Below are 19,976 nucleotides of genomic sequence, written 5' to 3' on the forward strand. Positions count from 1 at the left end.
CTCTCCTGCTGAAACTGATGTTGTGAAGGCCAAGACTATAGCAGGGTTCAAAAAAGAACTAGATAAGTTCATGGAGGATAGGTCCATCAATGGCTATTAGCCAAGATGGGCAGGGATGGTGTCTCTAGCCTCTATTTGCCAGAAGCTGGGAATGGGTGGCAGGGGATGGATCACTTGATGATTACCTGTTCTGTTCATTCCCTCTGAAGCACCTGGCATTGGCCACTGTTGGAAGACAGGATACTGGGCTAGATGGACCTTTGGTCTGACCCAGTATGGACATTCTTATGTTCCACTGTGGATCAATAATTAGTCATTGGGACAGAGAGAGAGAGCACAAGCATGATAATGACTCTGTGGCTTGGTGGATAGAGCATTCACCCAGGATGTGGGAGAGCCAGCATCCAGTTCCCCCACTCGAATGGCTCTTTAATTATTGATCCACAGTGGAAGAGCTTCAAGTGGAGGGACTGAGGGAGCCCCACAGCAGACTGTCCCATAGCTCAGTGGTTAGACTACTCGCCTGAGAGGTGGCAACTCCCTTCTCCCCTGCAGGCAGAGGGCGGACTTGAACTCCCCCATTCCAGGTGAGTCCCCTAATCACAGAGCAAAAACTTATGAGGGAAGTGCTGGTGATCCTCCTCCTTCTGCCCCAGCTGTCTGGCTGTTTTGTGCGAGCTTGTGCCTGGTCTCCTAGATGGCGTTCGAGGCCGCCTACCAAATCGGGCCTTGCAGGCGAGTAGGGTGGAGGAATGCCTATCTTCCACCAGTTTGTGCATTGCTCTGGGGCTTAGGAGTCTGGACGCCTAGAGAGAGGCAGCTGTGCATGTGCTCAGAGGCAGGAGCATCGGCACCTAGGGAACTTTACTGCAAAAACTTAGGCACCAAGTGAGTTTAGGCATCTACAGACTTCGGCAGCAGCTGAGTGGGGGTTTGGTGAATACTAGTAGTGCCTGGCTCTAGGATTTAGGTGCCTAAAGTGTCAGTTATGTGTCTATGTCCCTTTGTGACTCTAGCCCTTACTGCTGGTCTCACGAAAGCTCATGCTCAAATAAATTGGTTAGTCTCTAAGGTGCCACAAGTACTCCTTTTCTTTTTGCGAATACAGACTAACACAGCTGTTACTCTGAAACCTGTACCAGGAGTAAATTTCTATTGTCTGTACCAGTTGAGCTACCCAACTTATGGAATAACATTTTAAGGAAGAGATGAATCAAAGTGATAAATTTAAAAGATATAAGTCATTAGGAGCAAATGGCAGAATCCTAATGGCATGTTTACGCTGAATCTGGGAACAAGCCTCCCAGCCTGGGTCCATAGACTTTTGTGTTAGTGAGGCTCATGCTAGCCCTCTAAGAATAGTTGTGTAGACAATAGTTGGCCATTGCGGCTCAGGCCAGAGCTCAGGCTCTCAAGGATGGAGCTCAGGCTCTTGAGTCCCTTCCCTGGGACTGAACTTCAGCCTTCAGAGCCTGAATTTCAGCACAAGCCGCAACGGCTACACAGCTCTTTTCAGAGTGCAAGTCCGTGGACCCAGGCTGGGAGGCTCACTCCCAAATGCAGTATAGACATGCCGGAGAGCTGTGAGGGAGCTTAAGAATGAAGTATGAAGTTACAAAAATACATCAATCCCTCATTAAAATCCACTGTTCTACTGAAGGATTGGAGGGTAGCAAATACTGTATTGTACCAATCTTAAAAAAGAGTGGTGGGGTGATCCCCGAAATTATTTACAGGAGGATTAAAAGAAGGATTAAACATTTTATATGGATAATGCAAACATCCACCATTTTGCTACATAGGATGATTTTATTTATTTATTTTTGTTTTGTTTTTTAATAGTAGAGATACAAACCTTCCTACTTCAGGGAATAAGCCAACCACTAACTGACAAAAAGAAAAGGAGTACTTGTGGCACCTTAGAGACTAACCAATTTATTTGAGCATGAGCTTTCGTGAGCTACAGCTCACTTCATCGGATGCATGCCGTGGAAACTGCAGCAGACTTTATTTATACACAGAGAATATGAAAAAATACCTCCTCCCACCCCACTGTCCTGCTGGTAATAGCTTATCTAAAGTGATCATCAGGTGGGCCATTTGCTGGAATGGCCCACCTGATGATCACTTTAGATAAGCTATTACCAGCAGGACAGTGGGGTGGGAGGAGGTATTTTTTCATATTCTCTGTGTATAAATAAAGTCTGCTGCAGTTTCCACGGCATGCATCCGATGAAGTGAGCTGTAGCTCACGAAAGCTCATGCTCAAATAAATTGGTTAGTCTCTAAGGTGCCACAAGTACTCCTTTTCTTTTTGCGAATACAGACTAACACGGCTGTTACTCTGAAACCTGTCACTAACTGACAGGGGTTCGGAAGAAACTTTCCCTTTAGACAAGTCGTATAAAGGGAAAGTTTCTTCCTAATTATCTGTTCCAAGAGTTCTTCCACCTTCCCCTGATGTTACTGGCTACTGTCAGAGATGAGAGATACTTTGCCGGATGGATCACTGGTTCAGTCCAGACTGGCAGATTTCTCTGTTCCAATATAGAGTCTCCTTCAAAACAAAGTATAAAATCAAAGGTGCATAGCAAGCAGAGAAAAGGGTTAAACCAATAAGGCTTACACAGCTGGGTCTTACCAAAACTTGCAAGGAATGGAAAAGGTTTAGATAAGTTCCACTTATCCCAGGTATTCCTACTTCTGGGCTGGGAGGGTCAGACTGTCCTGCTGCAGTTTCTGTCCGTCTGTCTCCCACAGTGCACCTCCTCCCCCAGGCCAGGGATGCTGCTTCCCATGCATATCTCCCCCCACCTTCCTCTCTTGGCAAGGATTTTTAGCAGGTCAGTGTCCTTTTGATCTTAGGCCCACAACCCTAAGAAAAATAAACGTGGCTAGAGCCAGGCAGGTAGGCACTTCTGATTCATAGCAGACCTGCTGTTCTCTTAAGGACCCTAGAAGTATTTTCCCCAAGGATATCTCATCTTTAGCTATTGTTTTATTTCCTGTTTCCTCTCCCTAACAGCCACTTTTGATTTAACTCCATGTGGTCAGACAGAATAATATCAAGTAGATAAACTGAGGTACATCTAATAGTCATATAAAATAATACAGGAATCTCTCTCGCTCTTTACAATGTTACACTCAGAAATCCTTAAAAAGAAAAGGAGTACTTATGGCACCTTAGAGACTAACCAATTTATTTGAGCATGAGCTTTCGTGAGCTACAGCTCACTTCATCGGATGCATACCGTGGAAACTGCAGAAGACATTCCACGGTATGCATCCGATGAAGTGAGCTGTAGCTCACGAAAGCTCATGCTCAAATAAATTGGTTAGTCTCTAAGGTGCCACAAGTACTCCTTTTCTTTTTGCGAATACAGACTAACACGGCTGTTACTCTGAAACCTGTCAGAAATCCTTGTGTACCCATCAAAGATTGAATCCCTTAGGGGCCAGATTGGGGAGCCCTTATTTGCACTTACTCATTAGGTGAGCACTTACTCATTCAGACAGTGCCATTGAAACCAGAAGGACTAATTGCACAAGTAAGTGTTCCCTGATGTGAGCAAGGGCTCTAAGTGCTTGTTTTTATAATGAATAAAATGCTGCATAGCACTTACAACCACCTCCCCCAAGAAGAACCAATGAGGCAGCTATGAGAATGGACGTTTTTAACAGGCTCCAGTCACACTTTTTGCTTGTCGTTTAGAAAGCAGGCAGACCAGCGAGCAGATGAAATCCTTGAACTGATGTGAAAAGAGAGCAGCTATTAGCTGTATCATTCTCTGACTTAAACTGAACTGGGTTTGCTTTGGAAATGGGGTGATTTTACATTCTTCAGGAAGACTGTATTAAAACGGGGAAAATCTGTCATGATGATTGCTTCTTTTCGACGACTCTAATGTGCATAGCTGTGCCAGCACGCATTCTAGCCAATCCTTGTTAAAATAAAAAACATGCTGTCATTCGCAGACAGGTTTCCATATGAACAGAAACAAAAACTTGCTAGCATAACCCTCCACCTTATAAAGAAATCTCTTTCTCTCAGCAATTCTGGTAGGCAGTACTTTATTTTTCTGCTTTTCATCTGTGTCTGAATTTTGGAAATACTAACTAACTTGTATATATTTAGATTTCAGGAAACTGTTTTAGAAGGATAACTTCTCTAAAAAAGTTGGCTTTGTATCCAGTTTGAGTCTGACTTGCTATACAGAACCAAGTCAGGTACCTTTATGGTGGAATTACAAATGCCGTGGCACTTTAGCTTGTTACTGAAGTGTGTGTTTGCAACGTTGCATGTAATGCCAAGCATACATTTTGGTTTGTACGGTAATTTAAAGTTGTTGTGAGATGCTGCATTCTTAGGACCCTTTCAGGAAATGTTGATTTGACTGCAGGTCATACTTGTCCTGTTTCCACCGTTTAAAAAAAATAAATAAAAATCCAGCTGTTACTGGAGAAGGGAAGCTGACTCTCTTCCTTTGGGCAAGGAAGTCTTGATTAGTAAAGCAACATGTCACCTGGATGAACTGCTGATATTTAACTCAGATTCTATGCTGAATTATTAACAGTTTAGGAGCTTTTAAAAATTCGTTTGTGTAAACTACAGTTATAGATTTTGGGGTTTTTTTTTAAATCTGGAGACTGATGAAAGCCAGTATCTCAGGGAATTACCAAAATCTGGTGCTCAGCTAGAATTTAAGACATTTAGGTGACTATAAATTGGTACAATGGGTTATGCAAGTTTGATCTTAGGTAAAATTTTCAAAAGCACGTAAGTGACTTAGCAACCTAAATCCCATTTTCAAAAGTGACTTAGACCCATAGGGGAGTCTAAATACCATTGGATTTCAGTGATACTTAGATTGCTAAGGGCCAGATATTTAGAGTTATTTAGGTGCCTAACTTCCATTGAAATCAATGGGACTTCGGTGCCTAAACACCTGTAAAAATCAGGCTTTTAGTAAGTCTGTTTTGAAAATGGGACTTAGGCTCCTAAGTCTAGCTGGTTGAAAGTGTCACGGAAATATTTTTCCACCAGAAAATGCCATTTTGTCAAAACTGAGATTTTTTCCAAGAGAACATGTGGATTCAGAAATGGAACATTTTGACATCAGAATGGAACATTTTAACTTTTCATTTTGAAATATTTTTTCATTTAGAAATGTATTTTATATAATAGTATTGTAATTTATAAAATAAAAAATTTAAATTGGAGCAAAACATTTCAATCAACCCAAAGCAATTTTTTTTAAAAATTGTTTTATGGGCAATTTTTGAAATTGTTGGTTTTCTGATTTGGAATAAAAACAAATTTTGAAGTGTTGGAATTTTTTATAGTATGGAAATTCCAAGTTTTGACCAGTTACACGCCTAAATCACTTACATGCTTTTGAAAACTTTACCCCTAGTCATGCTCTGTGTTGGAAGTGAACTATCAAAGATTTCCTCTACCTAAGACTGTGCGGGGGGGAGGGTTGGGGTGAGTGAGAGAAAGAAGGAACAGTTTCTTATATATAGGTAAAAGTGACAATATCCTTTTGGAACAAAAAACCCCAAAATGGACAGATACACAATTTTGAATGAAGAAAACTTCTCTCTCTCCTCCACACCAACCTTTCCTGATCGGCATTCTCTGGCCACCTCTGTGGTTCATCTGTTCCTTTCTCCAACAGTTCCGAACTAGTTAATACAGCTTTCCTGTTCTAGCATTGTCATGAAACTGAGCAGACAAGATCTGATTATTATACGAGCTTTAAAAATAATCTAGAAAAGTGAACCACATATCTGAGAATTAGAGCACTCAAGAAAAAGACTCTGCTGAGCTAAAGTAATGACAAAAAGTTACTAAAAATCTGAGCTTCTTATGACTTCTGCCCTGCCCCTCCCCAGCACCTTCCCCATCCCGCTTACAGTGGGAGTGGTGTGGGGGGGCACCTGGCATAGTAGATAGCTACACTGCCTCTAGTGGCTTTGAACCAGCAGCAGCTCCCACTATACAGGGGGAATCACAAGCTAGTTGAAGCATCCTGGAGAACCCAGCCCTGTATCGCTATTCTCACTCCTCGGTTGTTCTTTAAGGATTGTTTTGTAAAAAGGATTTTTAATGAGTATCTAATATAGAATAACAAAGTAGAAGCTTTTTTCAAGGTAGTTACTTTCATTCCTTGTCTTCGGCTCCAGCTAAAGTGTTGATAAGGTGGCATATAATTGAGTGCTACCTGTCGCTTCTCTACACCCACTCTAAAAGTGTACACCGCATTCCACTCTGCATCTAGGGATAGTTTGGTTTTTCTGCTTCTGGGCATGGCTTATGACATACAAGATCTATTCAGTTCCCTGTGCTGTATGTGCCTTGTTCATCCAAGTATGCAGAAAGGCTTAGATCTATAACAACATCTTTCTTCTGTAGTTTATCTTCTATCCCAAAGTGCACTGAAGTCAATGGGAATACTCACAGGCTTAAAGTTACGTGCGGGCTTAAGTACCATGCTGAATCAGGGCCTAAACCCTGGCCTTATACGTATACTCAGGGTCTATATTTCATCCATGTTCTGGCACAGACCCTTGAACATTTGTCTTCTGGTACGTTATAATGTAAAGTTGGCAGAATCCCTAGAACCTCTGGCATAAAATGCACTGACTCAGTATATGCAATTTTTAAAACAATTCTAATTTATTAGTAGTTACAAAAACACGCTACAAAGAGAAAAATTGGCTATAAACCATGAACAACAAACTTGCTTCCCTAGGTGGACTTTATGTCCTTCGTTTTCTACAGTTCCTACCTCTACCAGGCTTTGCTATTTCTGGTAAGATTAGTCGTTCCACCGTGAATACTGGGTTACTATCATGCCTGGCTCTTAAAGGGGCCACAAATTTCCTTCCTTGATGGAGTTCATCCAGTCTTTCCCTGTGCCGAATCACACTGTAGAGGCAAATAGAGTAGAACAAAACCAAAGAACATTTGTGATTGATAGCTGGGGGAAAAAACCATACCATGGTTGTACCTTTCTCAAGGCAAAGGGCCACCACCCCATAAGAGACCAAACTAAAAAAAACCCAACCCAGGATGATTCCTTGCCTTAACCAGCAGAGAGAAAATAATTTTGTCTTGTTTTTAAGGTGTCCTACTGCAGCACCACCACGATGACCATCCAAGTGATGTTAGAAACTCGATTTAGCTTGACTTCAACCCTTTTGTAGATGGGCGGCCCCGACTTGTGTTCCAAAAGGAATTAGATAACCACGTATTCTCTTTTAACAGAGCAGTGATGATGAAAACCCATCTCTAAGCCTCAGAGTTCTCATTAAGCTGATTGATATGCTTGATGTTGTTACAGGAATATTGCTGTGTGCTCTTCCTTTTGTGGGGTGGGAGTTAAATTGGACTGGGAATTCAGCTCTTCTCCGTGGCACACAGATGAGTTGAGGTAGCACCCATGCATTGGCTCCCCCATGTGAAATCTAATGAAGGGGTTGGCTCTGCAGTTTTCCAACAAAGCAGATGTCAGTCAGCCATATCAAATTGCAACAGATCAGCCAAATCATTTGTTAAACCTCTGGCAGTTGCCAAATTTATTAAAATTTACTCTGGGAACAACTCCAGCCAAATGATTGGGCTAAATTCCAGGTCAGTCAAAATCCAGATTGTGAAAAGTTAAGATGATAAATAATGTTTCGCAACAGTTTGGGAACAATCTAGTTATTAGACCCTCTGATGAGAGGTTGCTAATCAGAAATAGGCATTTTATGGAGAGGCACCATCATTGTTCCATTCCCATATTTGCTAAGGGTGACAGCGTGAGAGGCATCTCTGAGGCAATCAGCTGCACCTTTTGTATGTTGTACACATGTTCCTTGGAGTTGGGGAGAAGATGTGCTCTCACACGCTGCAAGGTGGGAACAGAATGAAGAAAGTGGCTGAAACTTCCTGGAAAAAAATTGACTAGTTTGGTGTAATGATGTCATGCCACATGTGTTGGCTGTGGGTATTGAACCTGAGACCTTTGGATCTTTAGGCATGAGCCTCTGCTTCTTGAACTAAAACAGCCACCTCTGTTAGCCAACACTGGAGCAGACTTGTCAACCTTTTTCTGTGGCTTGGCCTGCACCTGAAGGGAACAGAGCACTACATGGAGTGGGCTGTGTTGGGATTCTCTGGTTTTCAGCTGTCCATGGCTTATTAGGTGGGAGAAAGCTGGCTAAGCCTTAGTTTTTCCAGTGTGAGCAGTGTTCCTCCTAACTTCCTCCATGTTGCAAAAACAGCTTGGAAATGGTGCAAATGCCAGGCAATTACTAAGAAACACCCTAGGGAATTATGGGTGTTTCCTGGGGGTGGGAGGTAGGAGTTTGACCTCTTTCTCCCACAATTCTCTTAAAAGAACGCCTTCAAATGATGCCTGTTGAAAATCTTCCAAAATGCCCCAGGCAAGAAGAGGTGCTGAGACTTATGGGGGGACATATCGAGTGGGCACTGAAGCTTAGTGAGTTTAGCAGAGCGATAGTGTGAATGCAGGGTGAAAATCCAGGTGCCTTGACCACAATTCAACCTGATGATTGTGGATGTGCCCAACTGTCTGTGCTTTGAGCTGCGAAAAACTGCTGAGTCCTTTACAAATGGCAGCATTCTGATGTGAAGGGTATAATTTGGAGGGTGTTGTTAAGATAAAATAATAGCTCATTTTGTATAGTAACAGGCATGTTGAATTATTTGGGGTGGAGGGACCACACACAGCATCTAAATGGAAAAACTTTCTGTTTTGGAGTGGTCTGGTTAGGGTTTGAATCATCTCCCCCTAAGCCTTTCTTTTTCTTAGCCTTAATTTTGAATGGCTTGACTTTCAAACTTGTTTGCCTTTCAACATTCTAACAATGTTGTTTTATCCGGACAAAGTAGATGCTGCGAACAAAAATCTACCTAGATTGTAAGATCACTGGGGCAGGGACTGTCCTCTTTAACTACCTGTACGGTGCCTAGCACGCAGAGGGCCTGATCTTTCACTGATGTTCTGTAATAGACAGAATAACAAAGCTTTTTTTTTTTTCCCCCTGGGAATAGTATATTTTGCTTTTCTTGTGAAAAATGTTTTTGATATTAAAAACAGCTTGTTTATTGAAGGACGTCCAGAATGGTAGCACCTTTGCCCCTTTGCTGCCTGTGTCAGAGAATTGCTTCAAGAAACATTTAGGCTGAATCTAATCAGAGCAGAGTATGCTCCTGGCCTCAGAACTATAATCTCCTCTGCAACTCTGTAGCAGACAATGCAGTCAAGATAAAGTTACAGCCCTATCTCACTAATGGGAAACCAATTAAATTAGTAGCGCAAGGATATAAAGAGTATTGATGGAAGGAAAAGTAGCGTGTTCTACACTGACTTTTTGTGCCTCTCAGAATTGGAAACCCATTGCAGTATGTTGAATTTAAAACCACTGTCTTTACTTCCAGTTTCGTCCCTGGACAAAACCCCACGATAATACTTCCATGGTCAAGGACACACTTGTGGGGCTTTTTCGATTGTTTTAAGAACCACATTATATCTTTATTTGGGAGGGAAAGACCCAACCTTAACTGTCACTTATAGGAAGAAAACAAAGTAATTGTCTCTCTATGGGAGGAGTCAGTTACAGAGAGCATTTTAACACACAGGCACAAGCAGTGACTTCTCTGTCTCCTTGGGGTTACGAAGGGCAGTGCATAGTTTCTTTGGTGAAGAACTCTGGCTCCAAAGATTAAAGAAGTCTCTATACAGTAAGTTTTTCTCTTTTCTCCAAGGGTATAGTATGTGCTATTTATACTTCGATTCTGGACAGGTAATTTTCATAACTAGCTTTTATCTGCATTTCAGTGCTCTGTTGATTCCAGACTAAGTGTGGTAGAGTTTGAAGTGTTCAGGGGATCAGGGCTGTGTGTCACTAAGAGACCAGGTTTCTTGTGCATAATTTATTTTAGTAACTTTGTACCCCTCATCTAACATGTCCTACTGCTTTGCATTATTGCTCCAGGGACAAACCTCTCAGAAAACAAAATATGGGATAGAAAAGAGACTTCCTACTTTTTTAAAATTATTGCCTGCAGTCAGACCAAAAAACCTGGAACAGCTGAGAAAACACTTTTTAAGAGGTGTGTGGGAGCTTTCATTTTACATTGTGATGGCAAATGTTCTGTGCTGCGTGTTCATGTTACGCAAATTAACCATATTAGTTAGTTATGGTCCATAACCATTCTGTATAGTTTCATAAATGCATATGGGGCTTTTATAGATCGCGCACTAGGAGAAAGGGCCAGGTCCTCAGCTAATGTAAAGCTGTAGCTCGCTGATGTCAATGAAACCATGCTGATTTACACTAGCTGAGGATCTGTCCCTGTGCCAAAGTGCTTGCGTTGTAACTCCGACAAAGAGGATTCATGGGGAAATAGTTCAAGAAGGAGAAGCTGCATAGACATTATAAGTAAGGGGATTGATACACAAGGATTCCCTCTGTAAGGATCTGAAGGAAGAGTGTGAGGGTACAGTAAATTTATCAAAGGGTTGCCTTCTTTCCCCTGTCTTCCATTCAAATTCCTACCCCTCACCTCTGGACAGGCAGTTTAGACAAGGCAGACAAGAAAGACAGGACTCCCTTGGAAGAGACTTGGGGGGAAATCCCTGGCCAGCCAGTTAGAAGAAGTCTGTAAAGATTTTCAGAAGGTTTTCTCACCCAGTGAAGGTATGTTTATGTTCTTTGCTCCCAGAGGACTGATTCTGGACCCCTTACTCATAGTGGGTAGCACCTCACTCCATAAGTAGCATAAGGCTCCATTTTGCATATGGGCACTGTGCATTGAACAGCTGCACTTTGTTAGAATTTTTTAAAAGTTCAAGCAAAATGCCATGTGCTTCAGTTCAGAGTACAATACAGTCCTAGCGCTGGAAGTTTGGCTGAGTGACACGAGCTGGGAGTTGGGGGGCATTCTCACTTCCTTTCTGATCTTTTTACTCAGATACTGACGTATGCCGTTCATAGGTCAAGGTCTCTCAAACACCTCCCCCCCCACCCCACACACACAGCTTCTCTCATCCTGAGTCCTTTTACCAGGATTTTGGACGCTTTAGGGGGCTAAAGCGAGAGACTAGAAGCAGTTGCTTGGCACGGTGGTGGAGCCGCCAGGGCCCGAGAGCTGTGGTGTGAGCGGCAGTCACTGTAGGAATTACACTGCGGAGACTGTTAAAATATTTACCATTCTCTGTGTCCCAGGGGCTGGGAGTCTGCCCTGCAGATAGCGTTCCATATGTCATTGGATCTTCAGTGGAACAGCTACAGTTTCACTGGCAGCATTTTCCTCTGGGCTGACTTGACAGCTTCGCAGTGATAACACTAGGTCATGTGATAAATCACTATTCTTTATAGTGCAGTAGTGCCTAGAGAGCCTGATGAGGGCTCCTTTGTGCTAGGCTGTACGCCAGGTCTCTGCCCCTAGGAGCTCACAGTCTAAACTGAGGGGACCATGCTCGCCGGAGGGTACAACGTTTACCCCAAACTTGTGGAATTACAGGCGTTTGTGCCTCTCATGGGAAAGGAGTTGTAGAGAGGGTGGAGAGGTTGTGGACAGTCCCAATATATCTGCTGGGAAAGCCATGCAGAATCTCACAGCCTCCAGCCTGTTCCAGGGATAGCCATCGGCTCTGTGTGGCACTGTGGCCCTCTTTGGAGCTGCCATTGACTCTGTTTCATGCTTCTGAGACCTAGCTGTCCCCTCCAGCAGTAAGTCCCACTCAGATTTCCACTGGGAATCCTGCTTTCTGTGGAGGGAAGGAAGTCCAAGCTGCCCTCCTATTTCCAACCCTAGAATACCCCTCCTGGCCCACACAGTCCTGCAGAAGGTCCTTGCACTGTTTGGGGACAGCAGGGCTGTGGCCGTCCACTCTACCCCATAGCAGAGGGTTTGGCATGTAGTTCTCAGTTTGTTTTTCTTTCTGTGATTCTGTGGTTGGTATTTGGAGCCAAAATGCAGATCTGAAATGCATGGCTTGCTACATCATTTTTAACCTCCTGAGACAAATCCCTTGTTCTTTGAAATGCTTCTAAAACACCAAATGCTGGAAGGAAGGAGCAGGGGATGGGAGGGTGTATTACCCAGAATTTCATGGAAACAAAATGTGGCCCAGATTCCGCCGCTAAGCAGTGCCTTGTGCCACTAACAGACCCATTGACTATAGTGAGGCTATTTGCAATATAAGGCCCTACTCATGTGGGGAGGGTGACTGCATCTGGCCCTCTGCTGAGAGCAATGCCACTGTGCACTGCTCTGTGTATGGCATGCAAAGTATATGAAAAACACCCAGTAAACTGTGCTGAAGCAACCTCTTCCGGGAGGTCTAGGTTAACAGGACAGAGTAATAGGGGAAATGTTCCTGCGTATATTGGGTTAAATTAAATTAGAGCATCAACACTTTCATTGAGTAGCCATGATCAATGGGGTTTCATTAGCGCTTCTTGCTTCAGATAGACTAATACTACTGTCGTGCTGTCTGGAGTGGCTCACCACCGAGAGTGCCTACCTCAGGGCAGACTGCCAGAAACAGGGCAGACACCCCAAACTGATAGTGTACTTCGTAATTAGATATCACCAAGCCAGTAGCAAATGTAAACTCCTGGATCACTGTCACAGTCTTACCATGGAGGCAGGTAGTCCCCTTAGACTCTCAGGTCTATCTTGCCCTCCAGGCAAGCTGGTCTATGTGAAAAATGGTTACTTACACCAAAAATCACACCATATTTGGTTGCTCCCAGTCTCAAGAGACCAGCCACTTACCTCAGATCAACTGGTACCCTAGATCTTACACTGAAGACAATGCTGGTAGCCAATTCTATAGTAAACTAACTAATGTTTTATTAGCTAAGAAAAGGAAATAAGAGTTATTGAGAGGTTAAAGCAGGTAAAATATATGTAGAGGTGAGTCACAATCCATAATTCCAAATCGTAGCAGAGATGTAGTAATCTGCCAGTTTCCCAAAAGTCTCTCAGGACTACCCAGAATAACCCTGTGGATCTCTTGTCTTCTCGTTCAGTTAGAATCCAAACTGTCCAGAGATGAAGCATCTTTCCCTGAATCCATTCTTATAGCTTCTACGCACAGAAAACAAGCTGACAGGGTCACTACCCACATGGGCTCTTCCTTTGATGACGGAGAATAAGGAATGCATTTGTTAGTCTCTAAGGTGCCACAAGTCCTCCTTTTTCTTTTTGCGGATACAGACTAACATGGCTGCTACTCTGAAACCTATCTTTAGAGTCTTTGACCTCCAATCCTCAATTGTTTTGAAATTAGCACTTTTCTGTTAAAATTCTTCATTTGCATTCCACAAGGCTTCTTTCTTGATTGGTGGGTTATTTAGTTACAGGGGTGTACACAGTGTAAGTGTGTGCTATTACATTATAACGGGATATAGATACATGAAAACAATGCCAGTAACATCCCATTAGTTTTCTTGAAGTTTAAACACCAAATACACTCTTATACATTTAACAATCACTTTGATCTATACTAATACACAAGTAAATTGGCCTGGGGCTTTGGCATGAGCTGGTACCTGATCTGCTGGAATCACAAGTTCTTAATACAATTAGCTATTGAGCACCACAGAACACACAGGCATTCTTAGGTCATTTTATGGAAAACCTGAGATTGCAGTGCACATGTGTGCTGCAGCCCAGGCCTCCAGCTGGTACAAATTTGCAAAGCGCCAATGAAATCCGTGGTGCTCCTCTTATTTACACCTGCTGAGGATCTGGCCCTACATGTCTAAGCGTATGTCTACACTGCAGTCAGAGGTGTGATTGCAGGGGTGGGGAGGAGTGGCTACCCTCTGTGTTCCTCCTGTCCATATGTGTGTGTTATCGCTGCATGCACCAGAGATGTTGCTGCTCCCATTAGTGAGAGAGGGTGACCCTTCCCCGATTGATTCCTGGGGGCCTTGAGGCCTGCACTCAGGGTCACCTGACTGTTTCCCCAGCTAGAGACTCTCCATATTCTGTAATCTGCTACATGTCTTGTCCTCCTAGAGATCCCCCCAGAGCTCCTGCTCTAAGCTTGAGGGCTGCTGCCCAGTAAAGGGTACCCTGTCACAGAGACAAGTGGATGGATGCTCGTTTCATTTCCTGCTGCCAGCTATGCAAGCAAGGCAGCAGAAATAGAGCTTGTAGCCTGCAGCCCTTGACTGATCTAATAGGGCCGCTCAAGAAGTTGGGCTAATCCAGGGAGTTGATACATTTAAATGAGCAGATGTGACACGTTGTGAGTGATAGGGGACAGTCGTGTCCCATCCGTCTCATCACTACCACACACACTCACTCACTCACTCTCCCATACAGCACAGGTCACGGCGATACCATGAAGAAAAGGAGTACTTGTGGCACCTTAGAGACTAACCAATTTATTTGAGCATAAACTTTCATGAGCTACAGCTCACTTCATCGGATGCAGCTCACATTAGAGGTAGCTCACGAAAGCTCATGCTCAAATAAATTGGTTAGTCTCTAAGGTGCCACAAGTACTCCTTTTCTTTTTGTGAATACAGACTAACACGGCTGTTACTCTGAAACCGGTGATACCATGGTGGCCTTCCCACAGCATCCATTTCTCTCTTGCTATTGAGTGAACAAAGCAGTCAGACCATACAGTGTCCTTGAAGTGCATTTAGAGATGTCTGACAAATGAGATTTAAAAAATCCAGAAAAAGGCGACCAGGGAGGAGGGGACCCCCTAGACAAAGAGCTGTATGTTTGAGCAAGCATAGCTATAGATGTGTATTGGAGGGTCAACACTGGAAGAGCTCTTTAACCAAAGCCCTAGCCTGATGGCTCTTTGAGAACTAAAAGGGTGTGTTTATCTAAGACATGGAGATGTAATTTCGGTTTATGCTCTGTTAGCACAACTAATCCTTTCACTAAAGTTCAGCGTATGCCAATGCAGTCAATGGACTGATTGTGCGAAGTGAAGCATACGTACACAGCAGTTTATGTACTACATCCTACCACTTCCTGCCCCTTGCCTCACTGCCCACTCCCTTCTTGCAGTCCTTTGGCCTTATACATTCGAGAGTTAAAAATGCCCAAATTAATTTCTATGCCTTGAATAGATCCCTTGCATTTCAGGAGACCTGCTTTCACAGCGCATCTGTAAGAAGCAGCTGTGGTACAGCCTTTTGCAGAACAAAAGGCAAATTGAAGAGGTAGGCAGTTGACAAATGTGAAAGGAATGAAGAGGTGTTACCATGTTGACAGCACCTAGTACACTATGTGCATTTTCAGTATGAGTGACGGGAAGTCAATTAAAGAAGAGATGATTATGACCAAGTAAGGATTAGCTGAAGCTGGGTGAGCTGCTCTTGAGAAAAGATCATTGAGAAAAGGCAAGTAGAGTTTGATCTACAAGCTCCTCTCTGTGCTCTCTTTCTGCTGCTTTGAATATTTTTGTCTATTGCAACAATTCTCCATTGAAATCACTGGCATTTTTTGGGAAATCTTATAAATATTTTATCAGCAGTTCAGTGTCACTTAAAAAGTAGAGCTGTATTTTTATAGCTTTCCCTGCAAACAAACCCACATGCCTAAGTGACACCGCACAGCTGTTAAACACTGATAAAAACTAAAGGGCCAGTCATTTCAGTGGAGAATTGCTGTAGTACAAGTCACCAGGAACAATAGAGAGATGGAAAACCAAGGTTCATACTACAAGTAGCTCTTGTGTATTTTCTTTGTGGCTGTGCTTGCAAGACAATTTCACAACCTTCCCATCTGCTTTCTATCTGGGAATGATAATGTGGAAGATGGCTTGAGCAAACAATTCATAAACTCAGCCTGCTGAAAGTCATCTTGAACCTATAGCTTCTTCCTCCATTATTTAAGAGAAGAATGTGTGTAACTAGCTCTTTTAGGTGACCCCCCTCAGATCAGATTGGCAGGAACCTTTGCTGGAGGTTTTCCCTCCTTCCTCTGTAGCATGGGGTATGGATCACCTGTTCGCATCTTCTGGGCATATCTCAATCCATTCCCTGTTGCGGGGACCTTGGGCCTTGGTGGCACCTTGACCCCTCCTCTTCTGTCTGCGGCACACAATTTAGTTTCCTGAGGACTGAAATGTTTTTGTCTAACTAAATCCTTTGGGTTTAATATAGAGACATGAGGATGAAAGGTAATGGTTTATAGGCTGTGATATGAAGGAGGTTAGACTAGGAACCTCCTGACTAGATGATCTGATGGTTCCTTTGGTCTTAAACTTTATGAGGTATCAGAGTAACAGCCGTGTTAGTCTGTATTCTCAAAAAGAAAAGGCGGACTTGTGGCACCTTAGAGACTAATCAATTTATTTGAGCATAAGCTTTTGTGAGCTACAGCTCACTTCATAAGCTTTTGTGAGCTACAGCTCACTTCATTGGATGAAGTGAGCTGTAGCTCACAAAAGCTTATACTCAAATTGGTTAGTCTCTAAGGTGCCACAAGTACTCCTTTTCTTTTTATGAGGTATGAAACTCATGTCCACAGCTGTTTACTCATTGTCCCTTAAAGTCTGTTCCTACGTCCTTGTCCCCACTCCATTATATGTAGTGGCCTGATCCAAAGCCCATTGAAGTCCGTAGAAAGGACCCCATTGTTTACAATTGGCTTTGGGTCAAGATCCAGCAATGGCCCCAGAAGTTGTATTATTCTCATGAGTAAAATATGTTTATCTTGGGGCCTGTCATTGTGGGGATGTTTGTAGCTAGACTGATGCAGCTGCAAGAAACTGAAAACCATACCACAAGGCAGACATGCAAGGTGGTAGGGGTAAGGCTAACTTAGATTTCATGACTTCTGAGAGCTTAACAATGCAAATGTAGAGTGGACTTTTTTCAATAGCTTTCCACTCTGCTCCCAGTGAAGTCAATGATAAAATACTTCAGTAGCAGCAGAGTTGGGCCAATACTAAATGAGTCTGAAAGTCCCATCCGTAATCATCTCTTCACATGGCTTTTTGTACAGCATTTCCTAGGATTATTTTTTTTAAAGAACAAAATAATCAAAAGATGCCTCCACTATTTACTTAGACAATTTCCCCTAGACACTGCAGAATGCTACAAGTGAAACCAGAGCTGCAAGCCTTGCTGTTGAGAATGCTCTGTGCCCCGCACATAAAATCTGGCCGCACATATCGCAGTGGGGTCTGCTAGGTGCTGAGCCCCTTTGAAAATCTTAATTAGGAATCAGTGTCGGAGCTAAGCTTGTTTGGAAATCTGGTGCCAACTGTGGGCACTGGGGACTTGAAAATGTGAATTTGTGCTTGTTTGAAAATCTGGCCATGAGATGGCCGCTGTAGGCTTCCTGAAGTGTTTGTAGGATTTAGTAGACTTTTAAGCCCAGACCTCTTGTCCATAGTCAGTGGGCTTGTCTCCATGGTACAACAAGGCACACTACTAAAGAGCACTAACTGGCCTGTGTGGACCCTGCTAGCATGCACTAAGAGTTCCCTAGTGTGCTTTAACTGGGACTACTCGGTGTGTCTAAAGTTTCATAGAGGTTTACGCCAGAAGGGGCTTCGAGCTCATCAGCTCATCTACTCTGACCTGCACATCACAGGCCATTACATTCCACCCAGCTAACCCTGTGTTGAGGGTGACGTTTTGGTTAAACTAAAGCAATTTAGTCTTCAGGAGACAGAGAACAGGAGAGACCAAGGTGCAACCATTGCCCGAGGCCCCTGGATGGCAGGGAACTCATGAGGTGAGACCTGCTCAGATAATCCTAGCTGGTGATCCATGACCCATGCTGCAGTGGGGGGAATCTCAAGATACCGCATGTGTATGCAATTTCCAGGGCCAGCACCTTAGCACCTCACAGATTTAGCATTGTCCACAGCTGAAGAGTACGACACAGCATTCTGCGCTGCTTAAGCAGCTCTACAAGGTACAGTAGGAAATGCTACTGCACATGTGCACGCTTACAGCCCTCGTCCATTCTCGACCACTGAGTGGCATATGGATCCATAACTGGTCTTTGTTGCTTGTCTTTCAGGTCACCCTTTGCCGACTACTGCAAGCTGATAAGATAATAATGGGAGTGACTGTGGGGAGTGGCTGGTGTCACTCGGCTCACAGCATCTCCTTTGCAGCTGGGCTCTTAGCACTGCCAAGTACACGTGAGGCTGCACCTGATACCCGAGGGGAGCAAGCACTTTAGAGGGAAGCTGCGAAACCCACTCATGCACGTACATGCATCTGTTTAGGGTTACTGTTGGGGGACACACAGCGATGTAGGTGCTGACGTACCCACACCTGCTCCCGGAGAGATGATGGTTCGGCGAGGGCTGAGTGCCTGGCTCCCGCGGATGGTCGTTCTGCTTGTGGTGCTCTGCTCTGCCGTGTCCATCCTCTACATGTTGGCCTGTACGCCGAAGGGCATCGATGAGCAGCTTGCATTCCCCAGGGCCAACAGCCCAACAGGAAAGGAGGGGTACCAGGCCATTCTGCAGGAGCGGGAGGAGCAGCACCACAATTACATCAACAGCCTCAAGAAGCAAATCGCGCAGCTGAAGGATGAGCTGCAGGAGCGGAGCGAGCAGCTGAAGAGCCTGCAGGACCATTACACGGACTCGCTGGGCCCGGGGCTGGAGCGCAGCAACCCAGAGAAGACCCCCGCTGACCTGCTGGAGTTCCTGCGCTCCCAAATAGACAGAGCTGAGGTGCACGCCGGCGCCAAGTTGCCCACGGAGTACGCAGCTGTGCCCTTCGAGAGTTTCACCCTGCAGAAGGTGTATCAGCTGGATACAGGGCTGACACGCCACCCCGAGGAGAAACCCGTGAGGAAGGACAAGCGGGACGAGCTAGCGGAGGCTATTGAGTTGGCCCTGGAAACTTTAAACAGCCAGAACAGTGATAGCAACACAAACCATCACATGTACGCAGCCTCAGACTTCATAGAAGGTTTGTACCTGTGGGAACAGGACTCCTTGTTGATGCGGGAGTTTGGTGCTGGTGAAGGTCTCTGGTGTTACCACATGGGCATCTGCCCATCCTCTGTCTATCCACAGAACACACACAGTTCAGGCAGCTTCAGCCACAGCTTCCCAGTGCTGTCCCCAGCCAAAGTGCCTCACCCCTGACCTGAAGGGCTACCTCTAGAGATCGGGGTAATATAAAGGGCGTTTCTACTCTGAAAGGTTTCAGAGTAACAGCCGTGTTAGTCTGTATTCGCAAAAAGAAAAGGAGGACTTGTGGCACCTTAGAGACTAACCAATTTATTTGAGCATAAGCTTTCGTGAGCTAGTCTCTAAGGTGCCACAAGTACTCCTTTTCTTTCTACTCTGAAAGGTGTTGACGTATTTTGGATGATGATGTCATAATTATATTATAATAATATCACTGTGAAGAATATGGGGTGCAGTGTCCCAGCGACTATTGAGAGCTAATGAACATGGATCACCATGGTGCCATGGTTAGCCAAATTTCATGGTGCATTTGTCCGAATGTCTCTCCCCATTCGGTCCTGGGCCTCTTTGCTGACTTTGCATGTCACTGCATGTTATGCTGACCATGAGGCATGGTAGAAAAAAGAAGAGTTAGCAGTGCTAGAAAGCAACCTCATCACTGGTAATACAGTAGCCCTGGATTCACTTTATTCGTGTGCCTGCATTCCCCTTTTTCTGTCTGATGCCAGTAGTTGTAAAGGAGATTTAAGATGCATGGCTAATTAATCCAGCTGAATTTAAGATAAAGGAGGAAATTTATCTCCTTGCTCTTCTGGCATTTCGGCTTCAGCCTTCTAGCTGACATTTGCTGAGAGTGCTACATGCCTGCCTTTTCCAGAGGGACCACTCTCAGTCACTGCATCTTGCAGGACAGGAATGCAGATTCAAGAGCACCTTTGTGGGGTCCCTGCCTCTTGGTTGAATAGCTTATGAACCCTACAGCCTTTGGGTACTAAGGGGTGCTTTCTTCATCTGATCTCAATTAGC

The 19,976-nt window shown here is 44.2% G+C and overlaps 1 protein-coding gene across 3 annotated transcripts in view; it reads left to right on the forward strand.

Moving 5' to 3' along the window:
- CSGALNACT1 (chondroitin sulfate N-acetylgalactosaminyltransferase 1) overlaps positions 1-19,976 on the forward strand; it is a 91,077-nt gene that overhangs the window by 39,819 nt on the left and 31,282 nt on the right. The window contains exons 1-2 of one of the 3 annotated variants that reach the window (XM_084625616.1): positions 4,036-4,059; positions 18,038-18,945. In XM_084625616.1, the coding sequence (XP_084481742.1) occupies positions 18,312-18,945 (634 nt within the window). In that variant the 5' untranslated portion in view covers positions 4,036-4,059; positions 18,038-18,311. Of the gene's footprint in view, positions 1-4,035; positions 4,060-9,682; positions 9,755-18,037; positions 18,946-19,976 lie in introns of those variants that run through there. The other 2 variants (XM_084625615.1, XM_084625614.1) reach the window with 2 other exon arrangements.

Source organism: Lepidochelys olivacea, assembly GCF_965140295.1.
Source record: "Lepidochelys olivacea isolate rLepOli2 genome assembly, chromosome: 4".
Lineage (NCBI taxonomy): Eukaryota > Metazoa > Chordata > Testudines > Cheloniidae > Lepidochelys > Lepidochelys olivacea.